The following is a 22487-nucleotide window of genomic DNA, read 5'->3' as shown; positions in this document are numbered from 1 at the left end:
TATCGGCTTGGGGTGCTGATATTGCTGCATCCCTGGACAGGTAAGTCTTATATTTAAAGGTAGAAGCTACAGTATTTGTAGCTTCTGACTTTCAATTTTTTTTTGCCCAGACTGGGGCTCCTCTTTAAGGTCATTTCCACATGTAGACTTGGAATAATAGGAAAGAAGGAGCGCCTGATGTCCAAGAGTATATTAAGCTCATGTGTTTCGGAAGAAGGCGCTCACCCTTCTTCAAGTCTGTTGCTGCACAATTTTAAATGGGAATGATTCCCACGCTGGTTATATATTTGCTGCCGCGCTAACAAGAAAAATTATTGATATGGTAAAAATGAATAAAATGTGACAAAAAATAAGTCACGTACAACAAATAGTTCATTGGGATGTCTCATAGAAGAGATAGATGTGTGGATTCCACTGAATAGAAACTCCCATTATATGCACCCAATATAGGTCTAAATGACGAATCAATAGGTAAATCACCCAAGTGTACCTTCACTGAAGGGTAAAAAATGCCCTCTTACCAGAAATAATGGACTCAATATAAGAGTCGAAAGCGCTATATATAAATCCAAAATAGAAATCCAGTGTTTCTTTCCTCTTATGTTGATTACGACAATATCATAACTCATGGTAGGAATAGCTCCATTGTGACATACATGAAAAGATGAATTGGAAATATCCACATAGTGTAAAAACATATATTGCATTCATTAAATACAAAACAATACTAGTAACTCACAATAGAGATGATAAAATCCAATATGTGTACACAGATACCGATCCCAGGAACCGATCCAACCACCTCGTGGTTTCGGTGTGTGTGGTGACGTTGCAAGCGTGGACTCCACCCTGCGTGTTTTGTCAGAATTGACATCATCTGCAGTATGTGTGCACACATGCTGGACTTTATCATTTTAATTGTGAGTTAATATCATTGCTTTGTTTTTAATAAATACAATATACAGTGTTACACTATGTGGATATCTCCAATTCATCTTTTCATGTCACGATGGAGCTATCCCTACCATGAGTTATGATATTGCATAAAAGGAAAAAAACACTGGATTTCTATTTTGGATTTATACACAGCACTTATTACTCAGAGTCCATTCTTTCTGGTAAGAAAGCCTTTTTTACTCTTCGGTGGAGGTGCACTTGGGTGATTTACCTATTGATCCGCCATTTACACCTATGTGGATGCACATAATGGGAGTTTCTATTCAGTGGAATCCACACATCTAACTCTTCTATGAGACATTTTAATGAACTATTTATTTTTTGGCACATTTTATTATTAGCATGGCCAAATTTTATCTTACATTTGCTATTGCCAGTTTCATCCAATTGTTCTGTTGCCAGAAGCTTGTTTGTTCTACCAGCGTAATCATTTTTGTTTATTTTTTTATATATTTGCTGCCCCTGGAACCTCAGCTGTCACTCTTGTCTGAAACTTTGCAAATATAGAACTGGAGTGGGAATCATTAGCGTGCAGCAACAGCCCGGAAGAAGCGAAAGCCCTTTCTCCAGAAACAAGTTCGCTTGATACACTTGTCACTATTTTCAATAAACGCCTCCTAATCTACCATCAATATTGCATTCTTTTTGACATTGGGTGCTGCAGAATACAGGGGACAGTTCAATGTTCAGTCGATACCTCAACAGTATGTCACTTTTCAGCTGCTGAAAATTAATGCAGCTAATTCTGGGATTGACACAAACATTTTCAGCACCTGAATTTGGACAATCCTTTAGGGCCCTTTCACACTGGGGCGGTTTGCAGGCGCCATTGCGCTAATAATAGCGCCTGCAAACCGACCCGAAACAGCCACTGCTGTCTCTCCAGTGTGAAAGCCCCGAGGGCTTCCACACTGGAGCGATGCGCTGGCAGGACAGGAAAAAAAGTCCTGCTAGCAGCATCTTCGGAGTGGTGAAGGAGCGGAGTATACATCGCTCCTTCACCGCTCCTGCCCATTGAAATCAATGGGGCAGCGCGGCTATACCGCCGGCAAAGTGCCTCTGCAGAGGTGCTTTTCGGTGGTTTTTAACCCTTTCTCGGCTGCTAGTGGGGGGGTAAAACCGCCCCGCTAGCGGCCGAATACCAACGGTAAAGCGCCGCTTACAATAGCGGCGCTTTACCACCGACGCCGCCCCAGTGTGAAAGGGGCCTAAAGCTGATCTCCAGGCAAACAGCTAAATAAAAGTCTATATGCAGCGCTATTTCAAATAATCAGTCCTTTCAAGAAGGGAAAGATGAGAAGAAACCCTTCACCAGCTTCAGTGCGTATGGGAAAGCACACCACACCCAATGTGTATCCAATCTGCTTACCAGAACGTAGTGATAGATGGGCATGTGTTAATCAATAACAAGGAATCACAGCTTCGCTCTGCAAACACTGATGGTGGATTAAAGATGATCCAATCATGGAATACAACTTGTATCAGGCACTGCTCACGTGAAGCCACCAAAATCACGAAGATATACTACAGATTCCTTTTAGGAGATCAGAAGTAATGGAACATGTGTCCCTTGGAGAAAAAACGCAGGTTTTTTCAGATAATAAATGATTCTCTCTACTGACTCTTGATAGGTAATTGCCACGCCATGTCCACTTCCTCGTTCCCACTGTCCGAATTTTCTTGCAGGAGTTCTGTACAACTTGTCCTCTCTTTTCTCTGGAAAGAAATTGTTCCACGTGAAATTCAAGGTATGACTGGTGGTCTCTGCAGTACTCCAATTGATGGTTAACAAGCATCCAAGTATCATGCCCCAAGCTCGTCCACTATCAATTGTAGTACTGCAGAGACCACCAGTCATACCTAGAATGGACATGTGTGATTAACACATGCCCATCTATCACTACGTTCTGGTAAGCAAATTGGATACACATTGGGTGTGGTGTGCTTTCCCATACACACTGAAGCTGGTGAAGGGTTCCGTCTCATCTTTCCCTTCTTGAAAAGACTGATTTGAAATAGCGCTGCATATGGACTTTTACTTATTTTTGTTTGTCTATCAACAAACTGCTGGCTGCTCATGTTGAGATTATTTCTGTGCAGTAGCGTGGATACCCACCCTCTTTTATTTCTACAAAACAGCTAAATACACACATTAGATACATATAACAGAGCTGTTTAACTAACCAAAGGATTTACATTTTCTGTCAATCTAGTCCCAATATTTACACAGCTCTGCTGTACAGCAAAGCCCTAGCCCTGAATTTGACTCATCAATGAACATGAGGGAATGATGAGCTCAATTTTTGAACAAGTTCAAACACATCCATACGTGGCCCAATGTCTCTGGTGTGGCTTCTCCTAAAGACAAATAGGTTACCCCTTAGTGCAGACCCTCACTTGTTTTGGCAAGTCTGCCTCCCTTGCTCCCATCTCCCAACCAAATTTTGGAAAGCACCAGACCACCCACCCATTCTTGCCTAGGCAGCTGCTCTTGGACAGAGCCTGATTCAACCAGCAGCATCACACCATACCAATGTTTGAGTTTTGTTTGTCCCTCCCTTTTAGTGTTTTAGGTTATTTTACAAAGGATATGTGCGTCGTACCGGAGTGGATGACATTTTTAGCAGTGATGTCTCGATGTGTCGTCCCATATTTGAATTCCCATAAGCCAAAGCCAGAGAGCTTGACCTGCATGCGGCTGTCTACCAGGCAGTTGGTGGGTTTCAGATTTCCGTGAGAGATCAGAGGGCTGCTGTGGAGAAATCCCATCCCCTGAGGAGACATATACAGGTACATTCAGTAACGTCTGCCAAAAAATAGATATATGGTGTAAATACAATTTTAAGGATGTGTAGCAGAGCGTCCCAGAGGGAGCCTGGGAGAGTCCTGTTCGGGGATTACTGTATATATCTCCCAAGGTCCTCTTATATAGGTTTAGGGATCTCGGATCCGTGGTCCAGCACAGGGTTTACTCCTCTCCCCTCTCCTAATTTAATCTCACCTGAGACAGACAGTCAGGGCTCTCAGCTTGGGGAACCAAACAAGTTCTGTTTTGGTTTGCTGCTGAGGAAACAAACTGTGCATGTGGAAGCTGGCAAGTGGTACACTTGCTCAGTTGGGTGTATATAGCACCAATGAACACTGCACGGTTTGATTTTACTCCCTGGATCTGGTATCTGTGCCCGGAAGTGTGCTCAGCCTAGGAAGCTTTTGGACCCGCTACCTCCCCCCCCCCTCATATATGGTGGATGATGTGGGCACAAAAGCTCCCTGGGGAGAGCACCTTCCAGGCATAGATACCAGGTCCAGGGAGTGAAATCAAACCGTGCAGTGTTTATTGGTGCTATATACAGGTCTCATTCACAGGTGCTGTACAGTTTATCCAGAAAATAAACAGGCAACTAAGCCCAAAACAAAAGGCTAGCCACATCCCGGCACTAACTACACACAATACAAGCCCTTACTACCCTACTGAGCAAGTCTACAACGTGTCAGCTTCCACATGCACAGTTTGTTTGCTCAGCAGCTCTCCCAGACAGGGCTTGTTTGGTTCCCCAGGCCAAGAGCCCTGGCTGTCTGTCTCAGGTGAGATTAAATTAGCAGAGGGGAGAGAAGTAAACCCTGTGCTGGACCATGGTTCCGAGATCCATAAACCTACATGAAAGGACCTTGGGAGATACACTATATTGTCAAAAGTATTGGGACCTCTGCCTTTACACGCACATGAACTTTAATGGCATCTCAGTCTTAGTCTATAGGGTTCAATATTGAGTTGGCCCACCCTTTGCAGCTATAACAGCTTCAACTCTTCTGGGAAAGATGTCCACAAGGTTTAGGAGTGTGTCTATGGGAATGTTTGACCATTCTTCCAGAAGTGTATTTGTGAGGTTATGTACTGATATTGGACAAGAAGGCCTGGCTTGCAGTCTCCGCTCCAATTCATCCCAAAGGACTCTGTGCAGGCCAGTCAAGTTCCTCCACCCCAAACTCGCTCATCCATGTCTTTATGGACCTTGCTTTGTGCACTGGTCCAAATCATTTGGTGGGGAGGTGGATTATGGTGTGGGGTTCTTCAGGGGTTGGGCTTGGCTCCTTAGTTCCAGTGAAGGGAACTAAGGCATCAGCATAGCGGACATTTTGGACAACTTCATGCTCCCAACTTTGTGGGAACAGTTTGGTGATGGCCCCTTCCTGTTTCAACATGACTGCTCACCAGTGAAAAAAATAAGGTCCATAAAGACATGGATGAGCAAGTTTGGAATGGAGGAACTTGACTGACCTCAACCCGATAGAACATCAGTGCCTGACCTCACAAATGCGCTTCTGGAAGAATGGTCAAATGTTCTCATAAACACATTCCTAAACCTTGTTGTCAGCCTTCCAAGAAGAAGCTGTTATAGCTGCAAAGGGTGGGCCAACTCAATATTGAACCCTATGGACTAAGACTGGGATGCCATTAAAGTTCATGTGCAGGTAAAGGCAGGCGTCCCAATACTTTTGGTAATATAGTGTAGATGTGTGCAACCTATTGCATTAGGATGTGCATCCCAAAGCTCAAAACACACACACCTTTCTCTACAGTCTCAACTGCATGGGGCAGTGAATGAATGGGAAGTACTCTGTGCTGAGTGGCTTCCTGTTCATTCACAAACTAAAGCATAGTAAACACAGTGCTTCAGTCATGAATGGACACAGTGAGCGAGTGTGTTTACTGTGTTCATTTAGAAAAGGAAGGGGTTGGTAAATTACATATTTACTAGCCCCTTCCCAAGCTCCCCATCCTGAAACATACCCCACAGCAGACAGGGGGAGAGGAGAGGAGGGGAGCCAGCAGCATTGCGGGGTGGGGGGCCAACAGGGGGGGGAGCCTGGGCAGTAGAGGGAATTGGCACTACACATAGTGATTAAGGTGTGCTCAGGCACACCTAGCACACCCTCTGCGCACAACTATGCCCAATAAGTCTATGGAGGTATGTCAATGCATAAAGAGGCATTTGAAACAGAACATGTCCCCTCAAATCTTATACACAACTTTTGAGGATAAAAGGCTTGAGTTTCTATTTTTTCCTAAAATGGCTAAATCTCCTTTATTTTTAGTAAGTCTCTATTTGAGGTGCACAGATGGGAAGGGGGAGGGGGGGTGTGAGGAAAGCAGTGTTGCCGATTTCTGTACAGAATACAGCATACAGCTGGATAGGCCTGGTAGTTACTATTAGGCCCTCTGCCCTCTTGAGCCTGTGGACAGTTACGGACCCCTTTGTGACCACGATAAGTACAGATAAAGGAGACTCACGTTAACAATGTCATATGCAAAGGAGAGCTTGAAGACCCAATCCAGCTCAATGTCAATATTGTGCAAAACATCCTAAAATTCAGAAAATATAGGCGGTTATCTACAAATGTCTACTATAAACAGAAGCTCCAAATACACACTCAAAAAAATACTTTCCAATACACACAGACCCGCTGTGTCCCAATCTCTGGGGACTCTCAGTTCTGGCTATGGGCTACCCAATCTGATACACGGTTTTATTTGAACATATTTCTATCTAGTTATGGGATTGTGGCAGTTTAACCACTTCAATACCGGGCACTTTCACCCCCTTCCTACCCAGGCCAATTTACAGCTTTCAGCGCTGTTGCACTTTGTATGACAATTGCACCGTCATTCAACACTGTACCTATATGAAGCTTTTATCATTTTGTTTACACAAATAGAGCTTTCTTTTGGTGGTATTTACTCACTACCGGGTTTCTTACTTTTTGCTAAACAAAATTTAGGGGGGAAAAAACGCTTCCTTTTTTGCTTCTGTTATAAAATTGAATAAATAAATAATCTTTCTTTATAAATTTAGCCCAAAATATATTCTGATACCTTTCTTTGGTGAAAATAACCCAAATCAGTGTATGATATTAAGTCTGCATGAAAGTTATAGAGTCTACAAACTATGATATATAGTTCAGATATGACATCTGAAAATTGATCAGTCCTGATGTACTGACGACCTATTCCATTTCTTGAGGCCCAAAAATGTCAGGACTTGTACTATTTACATGAAAATGAAGAAATTACATTATTAATAAAAATTATTATATTTTACATACTGTCACCAGTGCAGTACAGCGTCATTATATACTGGGTGTGGCAGTGAATTTCCGACAACAAGCTCCCATCGAACATTTCCCATCGGAAAATCCGACGTGTACGCAGCATAAGAGTCTCTTAAGACTATCAATACTCCCCACTGGCACCACCAATTGTGGAAGAGAGTTCACCATTCTAATTGCCCTAACAGCGAAAAACCCCCTGCGCAGTTTAAGGTTAAACTGCTTCTCCTCCAATGTCGTTGTGTGGCCCTGTGTCCTCTTACACTCCTTGAGACTGAATAGTTTTTTCCTATGTTTGGATCGCCATTTAATTGATTTGTAAATCGCTATCATATCTCCTCTCAATCGTCTTTTTCTCCAGCGAGAATAAATTTAGTGTTTGCCATCTTTTCTCGTAATTTAGGTCCTCCAGTCTCCTTATTAGTTTTGTTGCCCTTCTTTGGACTCTCTCCAGTTCCAGCACATCCCTTCTGAAGACTGGTGACCAGCACTGGACAGAATACTACAGATGTGGTCTAACCTGAGTTTTATAAAGTGGTAGGATTATTGATCTGTCTCTGGAGTATATCCCTTTTTTTATGCATGCTAATATTCTGCCGGCTTTGGTAGCTGCAGCTTGGCATTGCATGCTATTGCTCAATATGTCATCTACTAGGCCCCCAGATCTTTCTCCATCCTTGATCCCCCCAGAGGTTCTCCCCCTAGTGAGTAGTTTGCATTTATGTTTTTAGCCCCCAAGTGCATTACTTTACATTTCTCTACAGTAAACCTCATTTGCCATTAAGTTGCCCACTCCATTAATTTGTTCAGGTCTTGCTGTAACATTTCTATATCTTGATGTTTAGTTATTTCCCTGCTTAATTTTGTGTTGTCTGCAAAAACTGAGATTGAGCCATTTATCCCATCCTCTATATCATTTACGAATAGATTAAATAGAATTGGTCCCAAGACAGAACCCCGGGGCACCCCACTTACCACTTCAGACCAGTCCACATTACTTATCACCACCCTTTGGACACGCCCCTGTAACCAGTTTTTAACCCAAGAATAAAATCTTATGGTCCATGCCTGCAGACCTCAGCTTGTAGATTAAGCGCTTATGGGGGACTGTATCGAATGCCTTTGCAAAATCCGGGTAGACAAAATCCACGGGCCTTCCCCTGTCTAGATTTTTAGCTCACTCCCCCGTAGAATGTTAACAGATTGGTCTGGCAAGAATGACCTTTCGTAAACCCATGCCGGTGACTACTTTTCCACAGTAAATTCTTGGATATAGTCCCTTATCATCGCCTCCAATAATTTACCAACGATTGATGTTAGGCTGACTGGCCTGTAATTCCCAGGGATTTGTCTCTATCCTTTTTTGAATATTGGTACCACATTGGCTTATCTCCAATCAGCTGGCTGTCAGTATGCTGTCCACAAAGATTAGGGACAGTGGTCTGGCTATAACCTGACTGAGTTCTCTGAGGACTCTAGGGTGTAAGCCATCTGGTTCTGGTGATTTATTTGTATTAACTTCTAGTCTTTCCTTCACTCCGGCCTCTGTTAGCCACAAGGGTACGTCCTGTAATTTGTCACATTTGCATACCCCTCCTCTTCCTGCATAAACACTGAGGAAAAGAAGGCATTTTAGCTAGAAAATCTCTTAGAACCCCCTAAACGTTATATATATTTTTTTAAAGCAGAGGCCATAGAGAATAAATTGGTGGGTGTTGCAACTTTTTATGTCACACAGTATTTGCGCAGCTGTTTTTCAAACGCAATTTTTTAGGAAAAAATACACAATGCAAAAAGACAATACATAACCCTTTTTTTTGTAAAATATGAAAGATGATGTTATGCCGAGTAAATAGCTACCAAACATATCCAAAATTTTACTATCCAAAAGCTGGAGCGGCACTCACGGGTCTTGAAAGGTAAACGCACAGAGTCGGTTTCATTTTGTCCTGTGTAGGTTTCTTACACAGGACAAGAAGGAAGACAAGCCTGTGCCTCATCTAAACATCGAAAGAAAACCATCACTGTGCGTTCACATTTTTCAAGACCCGTGAGTGCTCTTTCTTTTGGATTATATGTACTACAGCCTTTGCTGCGCACCCGGGCCCATTTTTTTATCTCTGATATGTGTGCAGTGGCAACCATTGCATATTATTACATTTTATTATCCATAGGCGACATTTTAAAAGCCTTTATAGGTTACCACTTTAGATTTACACATGTGGTCTGGTGCTAGAATTACTGCCCATGATCTAACGTTCACCGTGATACCTTACATGTGTGGGACGATCGCTGTTTGCGGTGCATGTGGGACCCATGCATGCATTCACCTTTGCATGCGGGCACGGGGTGGGGGCACATAAAATTTCTTTTTTAATTGTTATTTTTTCTTTTATTATTTATTTTTACATGGTCACTTTCTTTTTTTTTATCACATTTATTGCCATCGCAAGCAATGTAAACATCCCTTGTGACAGCAATAGGCATGTGACAGGTAATCTTTATAGAGAGATCTGGGGTCTATAAGACCCCAGATCCCTCCTCTGCACTTAAAAGCATTTGATCACACTAAGATCGGTGAAATCAAGTGCTTTTCGATTTTGAAAATGGCGCCGTTTACTTCCGGGGAAACTGAAAGTGATGTAAGGCCATTGCTTCTGGGTTCCTATATCATAAAAGGCGATCAAAGCCGTCCCGAGTAGAAGAGTCGGCTGTTCGATTGGGACTCCTGGTGGGATGGGAGATCCCAGTAAAGCCGTGGAAGGTGGCGAAAGGGGGTCGTCCCCTCCCGCTGCTTGTAAATCAAAATCCAGTGGCTAATTAGCTGCTAGGAATGCTTTAAATGCTTTTAAAAGAAATAATCAATTAATAAAAAAATATTTTGTATTAATTCATTATTTTTTACATATATTTGGATGTACTTGTGGACTGGGGAAAATAATGTTATTATTCACTTGGGTGGGTGGAGCCTCATTGATGACAGGGGCGTTCAGCTCCTCCCCTACCTGCTCCCTCATTTCCTGTTTTTTTCCCTATTTAATTCTCCACACTTTGCCTACTAAACCATAACCTGAAGAAGGGCATGACACATTGATGTAGATGTCTCCTGTAGGCAATGTGGGATCCTCCTTTTTTTTTGGCACCAGCAGCCTCTGATCTGCCCCAGCAGCAGGGTTTTGCCTATAGCCTTTGGATCCGCTTGGCTGGCTTCCGCCAGGCTGTGACGTCACTTCTGGGCACTGGACACAGTCTGAGGGCCATGGGACCCTGGCCCCCAGGTTACAGTTGTGGCTCCACATCCATATGACCCTTGGCCCTACAGTTCTGGTTGGGCCCCTTGCCATTGGCGATCCTGCACCTCTTGCTCCACGGCGCAGTGTTGTTTTCCCTGAGCCCATGTGACATCCATGTGACTCCAGCCTCCAAGTACTGCCAGCTCCTTATCTAAGTCTCTGTATGACCATACACAGAATGCTGCATGCTTTGGTGATTACCTTCACATTTAATATAATAAAGCGTCATGGCTTTGTACCTCAGGATTTTATTTATGTCTGTCGTTCCGCGCTGTTCTTTCCCCTGATTGTTAGAGTTGTTGAGTGTGACCCATGACCTGACCTGTGTTCTCCTATTCTGTATTTGGCCTGGTTTGCCTCCAGATCTCCCGCTGCTGATCTTGGCTTTTGTCCCTACCTCACCTTCTGCCTGCTGCCCATCAGTTATTGACCTTGGCCTGGAAATCAACTGCTTGGCACAGGACCCAGGAAAATCACAGCTATCTGACTACTACAGATTGTCAGCTTACACAGCGGTTACTCAGGTATGAGATAAGCACACCAGGGGCTTTTTTTCAGCAGGAACATGGTATGCAGTTCCGTCACCTCCACCACTGAATGTATGTATTGGCAGTGGGTGTTAGGGTATGCTAAAGGGTCAACTGATCCTGACTGCTGGGGAAATCTATTATCATTACGGGGTGTAGTGTTGCTGGGGTGGTCTATTGTAGCTGGTGAGGGATCTATTGTTGCTGGAGGAGCCTATTGTTGCTGGGCTGACCAACTGTTGCTGGGGGATTCTATAGTTGCTGGCTCTTGGGGGATCTATTGTTGCCCATGGGGACCTATTGTGCTGGGGGAAGGGAATTGTTGTTTGGGTGATCTACTGTTGTGGGAGTCTCTTGTTGCTGGCTGCTGGAGGGATCTATTGTTGCTGTGAGAGATTGTAGGCAGGTGCGGTCTACGTTCTCCATGACAGGTGCACTGATGATGAAGAGGAAGTCAAGAGGAACATGGTTCCTCTATGGTATTCTGGGTCACTGGGGGAGCTATCCGATTGAATACTGCCACCCGATGTGATTCTGGTGGCCATCTTGGGTCAGGCACAGCCTATTTAAAGCCCTGGCTACCAGTTTTGGCGTGCAATTGAGAGTGGGCAGTGTAGGGAAAGGTACCTTATAGGGACAGTAATAGCAGTGGGGAAAGGTTCCTGCGAGGAGGAAAAGCGTAGGGTCTGCTATTCCTCTGGACATCTTCCTGATTGGGCACAAGATGGCCAGGCCGCACTCTGCCTTCTTTACATGCGCTGTCAGCCCATCGCTCCTCTCTTTTTGCTGAAAACCGTGAGTGCACCTGGTTGGCGGTTCTCCCTCCCATGGGCTTTGTTGTGGACTGTTACTGCATTACTTCAATACAAGTTCTCTGTTGCCCATGACTATGTGAATTATTGCCACCGCACCATGCTGCACACTACCTACATGTTGTTGCTGGGAAGGGGGGGGGGTCTGTTGTTGCTGGAAAGGATCTATGGTTGCTGAGGTCTGTTTTGTTGCTGGGGGGTGTTGTTGCTAAGGAGGTCTATTGTTGCTAGGGAGGATCTATGATTGCTGGGGGATCTATTGCTGGGGCGTTCTATTTTTGCTTGGGGGGTCTATTGATGAGGGCTGGTAGTGGATCTATTTTACTGCCTTTTTCCATATATATCACTTAGCACCACAAAGTAATACTTAGCTCTGTATTCTCTAAAAGGGGAGTTAGTAGGAGGTGGGTTGAGGTGGAGACAAGGGACAGTGCTCAGAGGTGGGTAGGTGGGTAGGGGCAGAAACATGGGTTGACTAGGGGGATGAAAGTACCTGCAGCTATTCTCTGAGAAAAAAAGCCCCGTGCATACCAATATAAGTAAGTGATTACGATCGTATCTGGAGTTCAGCTATAATGAAACTAATCTTGAATTGAACCAGCCAATTAAAACTTGCACCAGAACAGTCTTAGTTTAAAGAAATAATAATTTTGATTATTTATTCATATTCTTTTATATATCATGCACTTGATGAGAACCATGAAATGACTTTTTCAGCAATCACCTAGTGATAAGTGTGTGGCCAACATCTGTAAAAATGGCTAATAATTATTTGATTGCATGAAGAGGCAATAAGCCCCCGTACCTTCAGACTGCCCTTCTTGCAGTACTGGCTCAGAATGCAGACATTGGGGGGCTCAATGCAGACACCATAAATAGTGATGAGATTCTCATGTTTCAACTCTCGAATCTGAAGAAGAAAAGCAAAGGCTTTAGAGAACACACTACAATTCTGCTCATATAAGGACTCTATTTAGCTACGATTGCCGTTTTAACGTTCATATCAGAAACATATTTAAAGAGGACCTGTACTGTGGAAGCTGCAGCCCAAAAGAATTTGTGATAAGAATTGCCTATAGGCTTCCAACAGTCAATCTTTTTCTGATAACTGACTTATCATACATTGTGGATGTAGTCATATTTGTTAGGGCTGCCACTCTATCAACTTTAGCGCTCACCCGCAGTTTGAGGTCCCTGGGTCTCCTCCCGTAGTTGTACCCACAGCCAGAAACAGAATCACAATCACCCCTCTGACTAAATGAAAAGTCTGGGGGAATGATTTTCTGATGCTTTATTGGAAAACTTGAACTTGGATAGTTGGATAGCAGCAGCATACAGTCTCGAGGATCTTTCTCTCCGGTCTGTACTCACTAATGTCCTCAGATAGTTGGATGCCTCCTTCCAATATCCTTCAGACACTTTTTTTCCCAGTTATACCAGACCAGATCCCAGATGAAAGTCTGCCAGTCAGCTCCAGCAACTTTCAACAAAATTAGCCCCCAGCTAGCCAACTGGGACCTCAATGAACAGCAGACATATGGCAAGCCTGCACAGGAGCTCAGCTGTCCTCTGGAAGAAGAACCCCTTGGCTTCAGGTCTCAGAGCATTTATGCTCCTTCTCAGCCACCGTCTGGGTACCTCTCCCCAGGGATTGGCTAAGGCTGCATAAGTATTCAAGTGCTGGTTTGACTCTTCCAGCCCACTATCTTCCAGAACCTTTCCAGACAGGGAAAGGTTCAACCGTGCAGCCAGTGAAACACAGAAGAGACCAAAACAATTGCAGGCAGCTCAACTGATTACAGTGAGCCAGTAACTACATTTACGTAACCTAACCTAGCACCTATCTAGATGGGTGCTACATCCCCCCCAACTTTTACTGTTGCTCTGATGTGTGGTGGGGTTGTAGGCAGGTGCAGTTAGTCTCCAACCTGTAGGTGGCTTTGTGCCAATGCTGCTGCATGGGAAGAGAGGTCCCATAAGTGAATTGGTTCCTTAGGGATTTCTTTGAGTACTTGGATGAGGGAACCTTTTAAATAAGGGAACCCATGTACTTTGGCGCACTTTGGGCAAGTGGTTGGACATCTACAGAAACCCTCTTGTGAGGGACATAGGGAGAGGTTCCAGTCGAGTAGGGACAGCTTAGGGAAGGTTCCTTCAACACTGCATTCACTCTGGTGACGGAAACATGTGGCCAGTGCAATTTGCTAAAATAACAGTTTGCTAAGGTATTCCTTCATGGAACAAATTAAGCCGCCCCCCGGGAAACACATCAAATGCTGATTATTCACTGAACTGTTGTATTAAAGCGGTTGTATACCTTTTTTTTTTACTTTTACCTACAGGTAAGCCTATAATAAGGCTTACCTGAAGGTAAAAAAAATATCTCCTAAACCTGTACGGTTTAGGAGATATTCCCCTCGCAATGAGCCGCTGACTGCAGCGGCGCATTCGCACAGGGGATTCTCGGCTGAAAGACTTTGCCAGGGAAAAAGTCTCCCGCGCGCATGCACGGGAGTGATGACATCGCAGCTCCGGCCACTCACAGCGCCGGAGCCGCGATACCCGGAAGGCACGCCGAGTGGAAATGTCAGCTCCCTCGGCGTGGACAGGGCGAGATGCCGGCACCTCGTTCTAAGGTAAGTATCTCATAATGAGCTAGTATGCGGTGCATACTAGCTCATTATGCCTTTTCCCTTACAGGTGTAGGGAAAAAAAAAAAAAAGACAGCGAGTTTACTAACGCTTTAAGTTCCAGACTTGCATATCTGTTGTACTAAGAAGCCTGCTCAAGATCAATATAAAATACCTCAGTGCACCATATACTGTGTGTGAGTGACTCCTTCCAAAAGCGTACCTAACTTAGGCCCCACCTACAGGGTAAGGTACGCATCCCCTCCAGCAAAGAGAACACAAAAATGACATAACCAAATCTCTCTCAGTTATTGGTGAGACTAGCAGTAAGAAGCAGCAGTGCCTTAGGTGATCTCACATTGCTTAAATGCAGTTACAGGCTACAGAGAAGGAGTGCACAGGAAGTACACTGCTATTTTTCTGGAGGTATTCAACACAAAAAGGTAGAATTTTTTTTACAGCCATTATTACCATGTGGAGGTTAGTATTGAAAGTATTTTTCTCATGAAAGTTTTCCTCTATGTTTTGGAGATACTCACTATGCGAAATTCCTTTAGCACAGATGGCTTCTTCACTCGCAAAGACGCCATTTGGTCAGTGAGAATCTTAAGGGCCACATTGCTACCCTAAAAAAACAAAAATGCATTATTATAGTAGAACAAAAAAAAACCTTAATCACTACAAAGAAAACCACATTATATGGTGGGGTATGATTCTCAAACATTAAAAAATGATATACCCCCCAAAAATGTAAAGAATCGGGAACCCATGCTCACAATTATCCTAGAAAACAAATCCTTCATTAATTTAAATTCTTAAAATGATTGTAAACCTATATATTTTTTTTAACTACTTCACCCCCTTCCTTCCCAGGCCAATTTTTAGCTTTCAATGCTGTTGCACTTTGAATGACGGTCATGCAGCACTGTACCTATATGAAATTTGTATAATTTTTTTGAGACAGATAGAGCTTTCTATTGGTGATATTTAATCGCCATTGGGTTTTTTTATTCTTTGCTAAACAAATGAAAAAAAAAACGAAAATGTTGAAAGTTTCTTGAAGCTTCTGTCAAGAAATTTTGTACATTTAGTAATTTTCTCCTTCCCTGATGTGCGCTGATGGGGCTGCACTGATGGTCACTGATGGGGCGGCCCTGATGAGGCACTGATGAGGCTTCACTGATGGGCACTGATAGGAGGCAATTAAGGATGGGCAAACGCTACGATAATGTCCTTAATTTGGTGGTGCAGCATTTCTTAAATAGGTACCCAGGGTTGGAAGATCTGCTAAAGCAGGCCAGAAGAGTCTGTAGCCATTTCAGGCGGTCATGGTTGGCTGAAATTCAGTGGGAATGCCACCTGCCTGTAAACCGCCTGATTTGTGATATGCCCACCAGGTGGAACTCGACTTTGACAATGCTGCAGCGGGCCGTCAACGAGTACCTGTGTGAGTATGGCACAATGACAGGCTCAGGACGGCTTGGCTTTTTTTCCCCACGCCAATAGCTGCTTATAAAGGATGCATGCACTGTACTGTCACCATTTCAGGAGGCCACAAGGATGGTGAGCCGTGTCAATGCATGCATCAGTGACACAATCCCTGTGGTGTTCCTGCTGGAGCAGACTCTGTGTTCTATATGGCATTATGGACAGGGCACTCGAGGCAAAGCAGCAGGAGGAAAAGGAGGCCTTCCTTTCCTCTCAAGGCCCACTTTATGCAGACACCATTGTTCCTACACCACAGAACACACAAGAGGAGAGGGAGGAGGAGGAGGATTCTGGCAGTTTTGGAGGCATTGAAGCAGAGGAAGACATATGTCAAACAGTAAGAAATGGTTTTGAATCCCCAGAACCCTTGGGAGTAGTACGTGGCTGGGAGGAGGCAGTTCTAGGTACTGTAATCCTCAGTGACCCAGAGGAGTCTGCTAATCATGCCTCCGCAAATTTTCGATGCATGGGCTCCCTCATGCGTCAAAGCCTGTGAAAGGACCCAAGAATACATGGCGTAAAGGAGAAGGATCACTATTGGTTGGCAACCCTCCTTGACCACTGTTACAAGGGGAAAGTCTCAGAACTCATCCTGTCCCCACAGAGAATGCAGAAGATGAAATCTCTTGAGGACACCTTAAAGAGGAGTTTATCTAATGCTTTTCCCAACTCTGGTAGGTTACAGTGTTATGGAAAACAGTTTTGAGGCTTCTATTGGTCAAGAGAAGAGCAGTGGAGAAAGCGGCCGCCTAAGTGATGCATTTCAAAAATTTTTCCACAACACTCTCAGCTTTCACATCCCATCGGCAGCATCTGCATCACATGGTGGACGATTATCTAGGAGCGAAAACAGAGATGGAGAGCTTTCCAGTCGACGATCCACTGGCTTTCTGGGTCATGAGAATAGACCACTGGCCAGAATTTGCCCAGTATGCAATTGAGGTGCATCCAGCATGCTTTAAAAACGGGCATTCAGTGCTGCTGGAGGTTTTGTTACCGATAAGAGAACACGCCTGTTCACAGACTCCGTGAACCATCTGACATTTTTCAAAATGAATGGTGTTGATTTCATCTAGAAGAATGTTTTTGGTAGAGGTTTCATGGGCACAATTAACACCCAAAGACCAATTTTTCCGCACCTGTTTGACAGGTGCATATCATTGCAATTTTTGACAGCAAGGCCAATTCTTGCTTTCATCAAGAGTACCTCTTAGAGGGTTACTGTGTGAAGGCGCCACCAATGCCCAAAGACCAAATTTTTCGCAACCGATACTTCTATCCAAAGTCTGTGGAAGAGACACTAGAATTTATCCAAAAAATCTCTAATCTTGTTCCCAGTGCATTACATTGTGGCCTCATTATACAGACTGGCTCCCTAAGCCATTTCTTACAAAATAAAGAAAGCTTGCAGGGAAAATTTCATTTTTTTGGCTTTATAAATGCAATTATTGCCACAGCTTCTATACACAGTACAGATGTGCCACTTTACAGGTAGACTATGGGGACCCCCCCAGGAACTATATTGAAAGGAATTTTTAATTTGTATGCTTTCACTTTAAGCATCAATAAATCTCTGCTCATTTAAAAATGAAGTTTTCTACAAAAATTTTTTTCATTGATACATGTTCCCCAGGGTAGCACCTGAACCCATATAACCATTGCATGCCCAATTACTTGCATATAAGCCTTCAAAATGGGCACTTTTGATTTTTCTAGTTCAGGTCCAATAGACTTCAATGGGTAACTGAGTGGCTAACAAAGCCTTCCTCTTCTTCCTTCTCCCGGGCTCAGAGTAGCCTGTTGATGGCAACTGCTTCTAATGCACCATCTTCTTCCCGCTCTCTCTATTCTGCAAAGGTCACCATAGCTCTGCAAATTGGCAATAAGCAGTTGACAGAATGATGGAATCACTTTGTAGGCAAGCACCTAAAATGTCTCAGGGCTCGGTGGGAGCTGCAACTCAATGATCCAAGTTGACAGCAAAAGGCCTACTTTCATTCTCCTATCCCCATCCATGGCATTCTCCTTCTGCAACATCCACTGCAATATCTGAAGCCTCTAGTTTCAGGAAGGGGTGTCTCACAAACGCTTTCAGAAGATTAGGATACACCGGGGGAGAATTACTAAAAGTGGTGCAGAACAAAATCTGGTGCAGCTGTGCATAGTAATCAATAATCATCTTCTAATTTCAGTTTGTTCAATTAAGCTTTGACAATAAAACCTGGAATCTGATTGGTTTGGTTTCTATGCACAAATGCACCAGATTCTGTGTGCTCCAGTTTTAATAAATCTCCCCCACCACGTGAAGTGGGAAAGACACTGAGGTGGGTCAGCCGAAGGCTTGAAACTCAGCAGAATTCTCCTACTCACATCCACTCCGCGGTCTCCAGCAGTAGAAAAATGTTTCCAACCAATCCTATGAACAGTATTTACATTCCAGCTTGAATCAGCCCCCTCCACAGTGGCAGGTATCCGGTCAATTAATATTTTGCACAGAAGGCCACACCCTCCGCCAGCATATGGAATGTAATGTGTCTCTATCTCTGGACCATGCTGTTAGCACCAGGGTAAACATGGACAGGGAAACACTACATGTTTTTTTATGGCACACTGGGTCAGTGAGAAGGATACAGGACAGGGCACACTACTAGAGCTGGTGGTAACACCAAGGGGGAATTTATCAAAAGTGGAGCAGCTGTGCATGACAACCAATCAGCCTCTATCTTCAGCTTGTTGAGTTAAGCATTGAAAGGGAAAGAAAGAAGCTGATTGGTTGCCATGCACAACTGCTCCAGATTCTGATTGCTCCAGTTCTGATAACTTCCCCTGCATGTGTCTTGTCCAGTGATGACAGTAAAATCACCTGTACCCCTTCCCCTTACTGGCTGTATTCTGCGATTCTTCAGAACCAGCAGTTTCCTCCAAGTACCCCAGAGCATATATATATAACATTCCAGAATAAATGCTGTTTTACCTGAGTAAAAACCTCATCATTGTGATCCTCAAAGAGAAAGCCCACTATTGGGTGGCCACATCATTAGACCTCTGTTACAAGGGTAAAATAGCCTGTCTATTGCTACCATTTTAGAGGGAACCCAAAATGTGGCACGTTAAGGAGGTGCCACATAAGAACCTCCTTGCCGCATTTCCTCATGGTGGCAGGGTCCCTTCTATAGTTACTTATACTCCTCTAGCAACAGCATGAATGGCAAGATGAGGCTGCTGAGTGACCCTAAGGTGGTACTCAATTTAAAGGGTCTTCCATCCCACTACATCCCACTACTACTGATGTTTGGTGCATGGTAAAGTCTGCATTATGCCTCAATGTTTTAGGCCTATTCTGCTTCACATCTCCGGCACTGTAAAGGTGGCATACAATGTTTCTGCAGCTGGAACTCAGCTGGCAAATTCCTACTGTTTGCTGCAGGGTGAATTGTGTGTTGTGCTTCAAAGTTTGAAGCTCTTTCTGGTGCTCCGGCACTGTAAGGCCCAGTTTACATTTGCATTTGGAGGAGGGGGGTACTAAAAACAAACAGCTGAGCTACATTTTTACCAGCCCCCCCAAGTTCCAAATGCAGCTGAATGGGGGTATATATATGCCACAAAAATTATCCTCATGTCACGTTTGGCTAGTAACACCACCCACCATAGGCAACCCATTCAAGTTATTGAAGCATGGTTGTAACTAGGCGGTGCAGGCTTTGAGGGGTTAAAACAGGCAGTAAGGAGGCAACATAATACTTCCTCACCGCCATCAAAAGCTGAAAAGCAATCCACTGCGGATCACTCTTTAGAAGTCGACACTAGTGTAAACAAGCCCTATTGGCGCCACTTAATGTTTCTGCATCTGGGCTTCAGCTGTCAAACTTCTAATGTTTTCTACAGGGTAACTCCTACATTGCACCTCAAAGTTTGCAGTCTATTCCAGTGTTCCAGCACTATAAAGGCACTACACCTAATGTTTTTGCAGCTGGACCTCAGCTGTCAATGTTGTAATGTTTGCTACAGGTAAAATCTTGCATTGCACCTCAACATTTGCAGCCTATTCTGGTGCTCCAGCACTCAAAAGTATTTGTGGATATTGTCTTTCAGATAAGACGCTCCAGTTTTTATTGCAAGATAAAACCTGCCTCTACTCTGTCTCTTATGTTGTAGCCTAACCAACATGCTTACATACTGTCCAACCACTGATCAATATTTGTGGCTATTGTCCCTCAGATAATATTCTCTAATTTTTATTGCAAGATAAAACCTCCTTCGTCATTTTCTCTCCCTCTCTTATATCACAGCCTAACCAAGCTGCTTACATACTGTCCAGCCACTAAACAACATTTGTGGCTTTTGTCTCTCTGATAATGCACAGTAAAGTTTATTTAAAGATAAAACCAGCCTTTTCTCTCCCTCTTATATTGCAGCCTACTTAATTTGCTAACATACTGGCGAGACACTGAACAATATTTGTGAATATTAACACCACAATAATAAACTGTAATGTTTATTCAAGATAAAACTTGACTTGTCCCTTCCTCTTATATTGTGGCCTAAGCAAACTGCTTATATACTGTTCAGTTACTGTATTATATGCATGGCTATGGTTTCTCAGCTAATACACTCTATTTATATTGCAAGATAAAACCTGCTGCCTTGTCTACCTGCCTTGCCATGCTGGCTATTCAAGTGCACTTGTATTTTCCTGATGATTTTCAATTTCTTACAAACAAATACAATATTTAGGGAATAATTGGGGATGGGAAGCCATTTAAGGAATGTGAGGTTGTGATTTTGAAGGTTTTTTTGCACTCTGATGTTACATTTTATTAAGCTTACTTGGCAATGTAGTGTGGTACAGTAAAAAAAAAAATTAAATGGAAGGCTTTAACTTTCTTTTTCAGGAGTAAACGGCTCGGTGGGTGAGCGGGCGGCTGGCCAATCAGCGGTCCGGCAGACAGGGGAGCAGAGAGATGACATCATCTCTCACTGCACGGCACCCTCCCTGCATCCCTGCAGTTCCACCCTCACTGTGCAGGCAAGTGCGGGCAGCAGAGAGATTACATCATCTCTCTGCTGCCTGACTTCACTCTGGGACACAGGAAGTGACAATCCCCACCTTAGCAGGAAAGTGACACAGCAAGTGATAAATTGTAGCAGGCAAGTGACAATCTTCAACGTGTGGCAGGTGATGTGGCAAGTGACAATCTGCAACGTGTGACAGGCAATGTGGCAAGTGACAGACCGCAACGTGTGGCAGGTGACGTGGCAAGTGACAATCCGCATCTGATGATAGGCGACGTGGCAAGTGACAAACTGCATCTGGTGATGGGCGGCGTGGCAAGTGACAATCAGCAACTTGTGGCAGGTGACGTGGCAAGTGACAATCTGCAACTTGTGGCAGGTGATGTGGCAAGTGATAATCCGCAACGTGTGGCAGGTGACAATCCGCAACGTGTGGCAGGTGACAATCCGCAACGTGTGGCAGGTGACAATCCGCAGCGTATGGCAGGTGACGTGGCAAGTGACAATCCGCAACGTGTGGCAAGTGACAATCCGCAACTTCTGGCAGGTGACGTGGCAAGTGACAATCCGCATCCAGTGACAGGCGATGTGGCAAGTGACAATCCGCAACTTGTGGCAGGTGACGCGGCAAGTGACAATCCGCAACATGTGGCAAGTGACAATCCGCAACTTCTGGCAGGTGACGTGGCAAGTGACAATCCGCATCTGGTGGCAGGTGACGGTGGCAAGTGACATGCCCAGGGCTTCCACTGATTCTGCATTATAGTGAGTTAAACTATTTCATTTTATATAACAATTTAATAATAGAAATAATGCACTTCAATCATCCTGACACCATAACAACCATGGTGCCAGGATGATTGAAGCGCCAACACCAGTCATTTCCCCAATAAATTGCCCGCAAAAAAACGTATTTTCTGGCAGTGCCCCTCCCGAGACTAGACATTGGATCCACCCCTGCCTGCGTGGGCAACTGTTTGTTTTGGACTTTAATTTTGTTTATTAAAAGTGATCCGAGAAGCCCTAAAATACAGTTCTGACTGGAATCAACTCACTGAAAAAGCTCCCACCAATGAGTCACATTTTGTGATATTCACAGCCTTGAAAATTGAATTTTGTGTCAACATATGCCCCCCCATAGAGATCAATAGAATTTGTTGTTAAATTTTGCAGATTTCAAAAAGGATTTGATGGAGCCCACCAGAATCCAACCTAGGCAGATACGCCCATCCCTGCCAATTATATGCCATATATAAAGTATATCATGTATTTCACAGTTGAGGAGGTTAAAAAACATTTGCTGGGCCTTTCCTGCTGAAAGAACTATTAGCTTATTGTATTGTATGCTGCTTTGGGTTCAGCCCCATGTGTGACTTCAAGCAATGAATGATTCTTGCCTGCGGCATCCAGATAGAGATTATATGAGCTGTCATGTCACTTGGAAACCACATATATTGAGTCCACGGAGCTCATTGGGCAGTAAATATTGGGACACCATTGAAAGTGCAAACAGTGTGACAGTGAGTTTAACCACTTGATCTCCGAAAGATTTACCCCCCCCCCCCTTCATGATTACGCTATTTTTTCCCTTTTTTCCCACAAATAGAGCTTTCTTTTGGTGGTATTTAATCACCTCTGCGTTTTTTATATTTTCGCTAT

At 43.9% G+C, this 22487-nt stretch overlaps 1 protein-coding gene across 1 annotated transcript in view; it reads right to left on the bottom strand.

The window, feature by feature from the left end:
* Positions 1 to 22487, bottom strand: part of LOC141106667 (guanylate cyclase 2G-like) — a 93361-nt gene that overhangs the window by 27663 nt on the left and 43211 nt on the right. The window contains exons 10-13 of the mRNA XM_073597608.1: positions 14867 to 14953; positions 12503 to 12607; positions 6251 to 6322; positions 3561 to 3729 (exon numbers count right to left, since the gene is read on the bottom strand). Of these exons, the coding sequence (XP_073453709.1) occupies positions 3561 to 3729; positions 6251 to 6322; positions 12503 to 12607; positions 14867 to 14953 (433 nt within the window). The remainder of the gene's footprint in view (positions 1 to 3560; positions 3730 to 6250; positions 6323 to 12502; positions 12608 to 14866; positions 14954 to 22487) is intronic.

The sequence above is a fragment of the Aquarana catesbeiana genome, linkage group LG08 (genome assembly GCF_042186555.1).
Source record: "Aquarana catesbeiana isolate 2022-GZ linkage group LG08, ASM4218655v1, whole genome shotgun sequence".
In the NCBI taxonomy this organism is placed as follows: Eukaryota; Metazoa; Chordata; class Amphibia; order Anura; family Ranidae; genus Aquarana; species Aquarana catesbeiana.
This window is presented reverse-complemented; position numbering and strand designations above follow the sequence as displayed.